This window comes from Perissodus microlepis, chromosome 10 (genome assembly GCF_051167445.1).
Source record: "Perissodus microlepis isolate ML-2025 ecotype Zambia chromosome 10, ASM5116744v1, whole genome shotgun sequence".
Taxonomy (NCBI): domain Eukaryota; kingdom Metazoa; phylum Chordata; class Actinopteri; order Cichliformes; family Cichlidae; genus Perissodus; species Perissodus microlepis.
The window spans coordinates 19,492,195-19,501,278 of NC_140470.1; the positions used below are offsets into that span (position 1 = coordinate 19,492,195).

The 9,084-nt window shown below is 40.6% G+C and overlaps 1 protein-coding gene across 1 annotated transcript; it reads left to right on the plus strand.

Moving 5' to 3' along the window:
- Nucleotides 1–522: 522 nt before the first annotated feature.
- Nucleotides 523–4,098, plus strand: LOC146379343 (uncharacterized). Its single transcript, XM_084940556.1, has 5 exons — nucleotides 523–810; nucleotides 909–1,043; nucleotides 2,186–2,425; nucleotides 2,527–2,791; nucleotides 3,742–4,098. The coding sequence occupies exons 1-5, from the start codon at nucleotides 615–617 to the stop codon at nucleotides 3,980–3,982; spliced, it is 1,077 nt and encodes a 358-aa protein (XP_084796682.1). The 5' UTR covers nucleotides 523–614; the 3' UTR covers nucleotides 3,983–4,098.
- Nucleotides 4,099–9,084: the final 4,986 nt, after the last annotated feature.

The window sequence follows — 9,084 nt, forward strand, 5'->3', positions numbered from 1 at the left end:
TAAATTGGCCTCCCCAGAGCCCAGACCTCAACATTACTGAAACGGTGTGAGATCACATGGACAGAGAACAGAACAAAAGACAGTCAACATCCAAAGAAGCGCTTTGAATTTCCTTCAAGAAGTTCGGAAAAGAGAGTTCAGTCTGTAACAAAGAATAAAGGTGGTCGGTCCAAATATTCACTTTGAAGCTCATTAAAATTGTACAAACTCTGTTTTTCCCCCCTTAAAACGGTATTTCCATGCATGTTAGCACATGTTGCAGTAATTCGTTACACCTGTTTCCAATTTTCCTGAAAATTAAATAAATAAAGGAATCAAGGGTCCCTCGAGACTTTTTCATAGTTCTGTACATTTCCAGACATGTTTGAAATGGTTTTTTAACCTTATAACTTGCAGAATGGTGTAAAAGTAGCTATTTTTAATTATCGCATCATCTTTCTCTCTGTAAAACTCTTAAAACCCAATTTACAAACACATTAGCGTTCAACGTTCAGATCTCGCGCTGCATAACGTCCCCGTTTGGCAACTAACGGTTTTGAATTCGTTCACACGCAATTAAAAACACGCACAACACACAAAGACTCTTCCAAAATAATCGCTATAACAGTCTCACAATGGAAACCAACTCCAAAAGGATAAAACAAGAGGAAGAAGAGGCTGAAGAAGGTAGTTCTAAACACCCGTGGCTAAGTGTCAGCCCGGGTCAAGAGACCTTTCAGGATTGTCCAGTCAAAAAAGAGGGACGCCAGAGCGGGATCAGCGGGCCAACTACTCCCAGAAACAAAATCAGTTTGGCCTCAGTTGAAACAGGTAAGTTACGAGAGAGAAAGTATCCACCTCCAAATGAGTATCCAAAATTATGACAGGGCTAGGTCAGAAAAGGTGGTGAACGAATGATCCCTTTTCAGGTAACAATGGGATGTTTCAGGGCTGTGGAGTTGGTGGATATTTGAAGGAGGAACCCGACCACTTCACCCAAACCTCGCCCACACAGGCAGATGATATTCCGGCTGTCTGTTTTACCATCCAACCAACAGAGGAAGGTATCATACGTAGTAGCTGTTAACATAGCCTGCTAAATCGTATTTGTATTAAATAAACGTGTATGCAGGAGTGTTTTCAGGACTTTTTCAATGTGATGGACCAGCACAAGGTATTGCGTGTCTTCTTATGAATAAAAAAAATGAATAACTGTTTTAAAAAGTAGTGAAACAAGTATTTATAACTTTTAAGTAAAAGTATTACTAAGTAATACTGCCAGTATTACTTAGTAATACTACAAACAGTAATAATACAAGTACTAAGTAATAATACAAACTGTTTTAGTATCAGAATGTGAACTATCTAAAGTAAAAGTACCACCATTTATTATACAGACCCATGTCCATGATATTGTTGGATCATAATTATTGATTCATTAATGTAAATGTCACTTTAAGTATAGTGGTAGGTAGAATCTATATTAACAACCCAACAAGGAATTAACCTCAATTATGATATACTAGGTGAAAAGTAACGGTATGTATGGAAGAATTTCAAGATCTTAACTTTTTAAGTGAAAACAGGAATCATTTATGAAATCAAAATCCCAAACTCCTGGCCTTTCTGCATGTTATTACAGTATGATGCAAAAGTCTTTAGTCACCCCTCGTTTTTATTATATTTTGCCAGAAAAAAGGAAATTAGGTGCAGCAATTTATTGAAACATGTGCAGACATACATGGAACTACATAAGGGAAAAACTGAGTTTGTACAATTTCAGTGAGCTTAAAAGTCAATATTTGGTATGACCACCTTTATTCTGCAACACAGCCTGAACTCTCATAGCCAAGCTTTTCATATAATTTCTTTAAGTAGTCTTTAGGAATAGTTCAGGCATCTTGATGGACATCCAAAGGCCCTCTTTGGATGTTGGCTGCCTGTTTAGTTCTCTGTCAAATGATCCTACACTGCTTCAATAATACTGACATCCGGGTGCTAGTGAACATCCGAAGCGGGTGTAGGGAGGCCAATCCATCAATTAAAGTGTTTGACTGTGTGTTTTTCTATCCAGGTATGCTTTTACTCTATTGGGAGTGTGTTTAAAGGTTAAAAAAACATTCTAAAAATATTTATAAAAAAATTCAAGAGAAAATTAACAAAAATTGCCAGTAATATAGTTACACAATGTTTATGTCTCCCACAGACATAAAGCAAATGCAGACTGGCAGAGACGCAACTGGACACATTAAACGGCCACTGAATGCTTTCATGGTGTGGACTCACATACACCGCAAGGTCCTGCAGAAAACCATGACAAGAGGCAGTATTAAAAACATTAGCATTCAGCTCGGGTTGGAGTGGTCCAAGCTTAGCAAGGAACAGCAGGAGCCCTACTTTCAAGTGGCTCATAAACTGAAAAGCATCCATAGTCACCAATTTCCTGGTATGAAGCAAAAACCCTAGACTACATGATAGTAAACATTTATTGCAGAGTAAAAGTGGATCTGTTTTCCATTAACACTAGTCTTTGTTTCATCATGCCAGATTACGAGTATCAACCCAGAAAGAGGAAGCACAGAGAATATTTCACCCCAGTGCAGGAAGCTACACAGGACAGGGGGCAGCAGCAGTCTAGTGTTTCCCCCCTTTTCCCACAAGAAAAGACAACACTGTGTTCAGCTCAGCCCACGTGCCCGGTCCCCATCATATCTTCGGCACCCGCTGCTTCCTACAACGTGTACTATAATACCTACTACCTACTACCTGTCCCCTATGTGTTCAGTCTGAGTTACCATATTGATTTAGCCAGGTAAAGAGAGAGCCACTTTCATGACACAGAAAACTCAGACTTTTAAGCACTACATAACTCACAAACACATTAATCTTGTGGCAATACACCAACGGCATAAACGTCACAGAGAAGTCCAATTCAGTGACACTGTTTATTGAGTTGAGAGCTCGGAGACACGTGGAAATCGTTAATCATGGCAGCAGGCCTGTCAATCAAAGCGACCATGCCGCTAACTCCTGTATCCTGAGTTATCAAAAAGTTCCCACAAATCGATCCTTAGATCATAAGCCAGTTTTTCTATGAGGCTGTAAATATGCTTTTTAATGTCGCTTAGTTGGATATTTTAACATGGCTGTTTATGGCCATCAACTTGCTTTTGGAAGCAGCCCCTAGTTACCACTAAAGGAAATGCATTTTTTTGCCTTCATTTTTCAGCACTATAGGGTTTCGACTTGATTAAGTCTTATATCAGTCAGGAGTTCTTATGTCAGGGAATGTATTTATTTTTAATCAACATATTGTACATTAGTGTTACACCAAGCAGCCACAACAAAAGACGCACGGACAGATGAAGTTTGATCCCTTGCATCTGTCTGAATGTAGTTTTGACATGTAGCAACTCCCCATAGCCCAACCTGATCGAGCACCCTCACCCAAACCAGTCACCACTTTTACCATCCTAGTAAGAGACAATGGTAGTGTGTGCAAAAGCTGCTCGCAAACAAGCTGCAGTTAGTGTTACTCATCCAGACACCCCAGGACACCCAGCAGGTCCGTTATCATTGCTCTGGACAGGTCAGGGCTCTTTGGGCAATAGATGGTGCATAAATGTAATATTAGTGCTTTAACAGAATGTAAAGATTCTCATAGTTGGCAGCTACTGGACATTTTATTTCACTGTCCCATTTTCTAATAATTACCTTTCCGTGTCTTTATGTATGGCTTTTCTCTATATGTCCAAATCCAAGGAGCTCCATGGAAGAAGGGAGGGATCACCACTGCATTCACCCACAGACAGGCCAGAATGTTCCAGCCTCCCTCAGCAGGGAAACAGCACAGCAGCCTAACAGCACTGAGAAAGTCCTCAGTGGTTCATTCACATTAGAGAGCCACACACAGCCCAGCATCATCACCAATCAGCAGCTGTCTCCAAACAGAAACGAGGCGAACAAATCTGAGGGGGACATCAACGTGGTTGGACTGTTCTAGGAGATGTTCAGCACACACTGGCTGATTTGCATTTGAGCAAATCAAATATACATTTTTCGCATATTAATAGTTTTTTCATTTTTATTCTACTTTTTGTTTAGCTGTCGTCGTGTATTTAGAGCACTCCACAACACAAAAAGAAATTGTGCTTTTTTTATTGCTACTGATGTAAACTAACAGCAGAAACACACAGGATGAATGATGTTGACTGCACACATGCTTCAAACAGCAGTGTAATCTGCTGCAATTAGTAAATCAGCAATTCTTCTTGAAACATTTCATTATATACCTATTTCATTACATGAAAGCTCAATGTGCTTAACATAGAAGATAAAAACTACAATGTCTTAAGGCATTCCAAATAATAAAAGTAAAACCACTTTACAAAAAAATAATTTTAACAGTCACACATAAACACACAGCTGTTATAATGGACCTCAGGTCAGGCAGCTTGTTCCAAGGAATGGGACCACAGTAACTGAAAGCCCTCTTGGCATACCTGGATGTGATTCTGGAAACAGTTAAAAGCTCTGCACCCAATAGCCTGAGAAGTCTAATCAGGTTATAGACAATGATCAAATTAGAGATGTTGTGAGGGGAGCCAAACCACTGAAAGCTGCTTCATGAAGTAATAGAAGTATTTTAAAGGTAATTCTACATTGAGAGCCTGTGAAGTGGCTTCAGTATTGCAGAAATATGGTAAAGTTTCTGTGTGTGTGTGTGTGTGTGTGTGTGTGTGTGTGTGTGTGTGTGTGTGTGTGTGTGTGTGTGTAAGGCCCACTGATGATTCGGGTGATCCTGCAAATAGAGGAATAGTCATAACCTGATTTATATATTGTTTTATATGATTTCACAGTTTTTGAAAGTGCCTTGAGGCACCGAATTCACAAAAGCATTTGCTTCAAGGTGCTCTATATTATAACCTACAATACCTACCTACAATAATACACAGAAAACCACAACAATCAGATGACCCCTCTATGAGCAAGCACTTTGCAACAGTAAGAAAGAAAAACTCCCTTCTAACAGGAAGAAACCTCCAGCAGAAGCAGGATCAAGGAGCGGCATCCATTTTTCCTGACTGGTTTGGGATGTGTAAAGAGTACTGGACCCAGAATTGACCCTTGAGGAACACCTGGTTTCATTCTGCAGCTCTAAAATTACTAATTGAAACATAAAAACTTTTACCCTTTAGGTATGACGACAACCAGTCAAGAACCTGACCAACCTTAAAGTACTATTGGTCTACATTCTTCTTCTATGGTAGCAGCCTGGGCAGAGTAACAGCCAACTTTAAACTGCCGCCATCTGTTGGCACCAATTACAGTAGAAAACATTATTGCGACAACACGTTTTTTGGGGAAAATAACAGAGATTGAAACTTTACTGATAATTTGTCCAAGTTGAAAAATTCCCTCCTCCAAAAATATCATGTGACAACCTCATTGCCTTACAGAATTATAACGTCACACACATGTAGAATCTTACCACCATTCTGATCCTTTGATCCTTTGATCCTTAAAACCCATAAATAGTGGTGAAGAGCAACGACTTTTAGTCCGTTTCTCGCAGCATTGGTGTTTGCAGCATTGAACCGTGCGCCAGAAAAGCCTTTTGAAATATTTGGATCCTTTGCAATAGTAACTGTATCCAGACCCAACATGTCTCAAACAAAAGATCCAAAGGGACAAGAAGTTGACCCCTACACTCTTCCCTGATGAGCCACTAGACCCTTCCCTTTCCTCTCTTCCTTGGTGTGACCAAGTAGAACTAGAGGAAAAGCGTTTGGAAGAAATAGAGGATGAAGCGCTCACAAACACAGAGAAGATTAAGTTCTTGATGGAGGAAAATGAGCGAAAGAGCGCTCAACTAAAAAAGTTGTCATACCAGCTTCAAGAAAAGGAAGCTATTATTGAGGAGAAACAACAAGATCTCCATGACATGGACAAGAAGAACCAGGAGCTCCAAGGAAAGCTTGATCAAGCTCTGCAACAAAATAAAAAACTCGTCCAAGAGAAGAAACAAGACGGCATGAAGAAGAGAGGGCTGCACAGCAATCTCCGAGACATGGAGCTAATGTACAGTGTAGACAAAAAAAGGCTTGATCGCACACTGCAAGCAAATGAGAAGCTTCTCCAAGAGAAAAGGGAACAAGAAATCAAACAAAAAGAAATGGATTCCAAGCTTCAGAGCATCAAGCAACAAAATGAAAGCTTGCAAGGAAAGCTTGATGAAGCTCTGCGACAAAATAAAGAAATCCTTCAAGAGAAAGAGCAGCTGGACAGAAAGCAGGGAGACATGGAGTGCCAACTCCAGCTCATGGAGGGAAACGACAGGATGCTGCAGGTAAAGTTCGATGAGACACTGCACAAATATCAAGACCTGCTTCAAGAGAGAGAACAGCTGGTCATTAAGCAGAGAGGAGAAAAACTTCTTCTCCAGGAGTTTGAGAAGAAAAACCAAAACCTGCAAGAACTTTACAACAAAATGAAGTTCAAAGCATCTGAGCTGGAAGGAGAAAATGAAAAACTGCAAAAACAGGAGGCAACATCTAAAGTGCTGAAAGAAAGGTTGGAAGAAAAACAAGCCAAAATAGAAGAAGTGGAGAAAAAATGCAATAAGCTGCAGAAGCAAAACACAGAAACAATCGAGGAGTTGAAAATCTTCATCCTCAAGAAAAAGGTGCTCGTGGAAAAGCAGCTGGAGAAAAAGAAAAAACGCTTCCGCTTCTTCTGGAGGAAGAACACTCCTTCTTTCACTACTGCCGATGCCATCTCTTCTTCCCCCACCTCTGTTCCAGCTTAATTTTCCAACTTTACGCTCTTCTTTACATCCCCCAACCCCCACCTTTTCTTTTTTCTTAATAATTGAACAATAAAAACAATTGGCTGCTAATTAAATGTGTCAAATCAATGTCTTTATTCAAGAATACAAGAAATGTGTGTGTGTGTGTGTTGGATCCAAATCCCACAAGGAATTAAATAAAACAAGAAGACAAACAAAAACAAATATTTCTCTCCCTTCCCAGGTCAGGAATCAGGATGAGGAAGAAATGAGGTCAGATCAGTGCAGGTTTGTGCACTACTGACATAAAGTTTCTGCTGATTAAAAAAAAAGTATGTCGATATTTCTGAAATACATTTGCAAACAAATAACTTTGACAACTTATGTTTTTTCATAAAAGAAAAAAGAAAAATCAGAGAGCAGAGCTGGTAAAACAGCTTAGCTCCACAGGTTACAGGAGATCAGATGCCAAATACTTTTCATGACAGTCTTCGTTATTGCATAAATCTCCCCTTTTATCATTGATCAGTAAATCACTGCATATAAATTCATCTAACCGTTATAATTTCATGAGTAAAGATTCTCAGATGACTGAATGGCGGTTTTAGTAAATGTTGAACTTTATTGTGATTTCTATTTTTAGAATCAATAGCACACATTTTGATTTAGTTTTGCAAGCTGCTGATTTCACACAGATCCACTGCCCAAACGTGCCTTTGAGTTTTTCATCATTTAACAAGAACAGGCTCAGGCAATCATTGTGTAATTAGGCTTAGCATATGTGACAGTACATGGCACAAAATAAACAAGATGTTTCCATGTAACTAAATCCAGATTTTAGTCCCAATTTTTGTTGACTATAATGAAAATATATACTCTTTAGTATATATTAACCACTGGATGCAAAGTAATATATATAAAGGAAAACTTTCTGAATCACATTTAGTTTTACATTTCAGATCACCACAATAGGATATCCACAATTTCGGATTCAGGCATTTGTTTTAGTTCAATATCACAATCATTCTATGTTTGAGTAGTTTACAGAACCAGCAGTTAGCAGCAGCAACTCTGCTGCTTCAATTCAAGCATTGCAAGCATTCCTTTATAAACAGCACTTCAGTCAGGTTGAGGTCTGGGCTTCCATGCTGTACATTTGCTTCTGTACTTGGGGTCATTATCCTGTTGCATGGCCTAATTTAGGAGAAGCTTTAGCTGTCGGGCAAACGGCCTCACATTTGACTCTAGAAAACTTTGTCATGCAGAGGAGTTTGTCAGCTGCAAGGTGACTATCTCTTGTGACTGCAGAACAAGCTCTTTTTGAAAAAATCACCACCCTTGAACCAGCATAGTTGACAGTTGGTTTGAGGTGTATTATGTGTATTATGGCCAAACCTCCACTTCGGTCTCAGATGCAGCTCTTAGGTATAGTGCAGTTTCTCTGAGCACTGAACGATTTTTGGGGTGGATCTGAATGCTGCAGACTAGCAGACTTGCTGTTTGCTAGTCGGGGCAGGGGCCTTCTGGTCGGGGTCTGGGATGCTGGGCCTCCCGGGTGCTGCAGGACTGCTTGTCTCTTCCCCAGGGAAAAGGATAACATCTCCTGGGGTATAGAGTATGTGTGGGGAGTGTGAGTACAGTGTCCATTTCTGTTTGTCTCCATGTTGGGCGAGTGTCGAGTATTTATATATGTGTGCATGAGGGTGGGAATGCATGTTTGTGTATTTGTGTGTCTGTGTCAGGTCGGGTCTTAGATGATCTGGGTACATCTCAGGTGCCCTCAGACGTCGGTGCATTGGTGGTTCTTGCTGTCCAGGACTGGGCGCTCAGGTATGTACCGGTTCACTACCGGTGCCTGCTTGGCAGGGGCTGGCGCCTGTGGCTCAGTTGGGTCCCTTCTGGGGGGTGGGGGGGTTCTCGGACCTCAGGCCTCAGTCTGCTCTGGCTGCTGGCGGAGCCCACGGACACGTCACTGCAGCTCCCTGTGGTTTCTGCACCGTGCCTGCTTGGTGACCCCACATCTCGGGCTCTCCTCAGGCTCTCCCCACAACCTCTAGCAGAAATTCACATGGAGAAACCTTTTGAATACAAGCGCATTCATCTACACAGGTGTGCACACAGGTGTACACACGGGTGATCACAGACACAAACTATATCTTTCTTGGCTGCTACCTCAAAGCACATCGTGCGCTGTCGGTCTTGCGTGCTGCAAAATAACATTCACTATTTAGTATTTATTGTTACTTACACTTGTCTAGGTTATTGCTGTGGTCTCCATATTGTTTTGCTCTCTTTTTGCTTTTCTTCTTTTTTCTCTT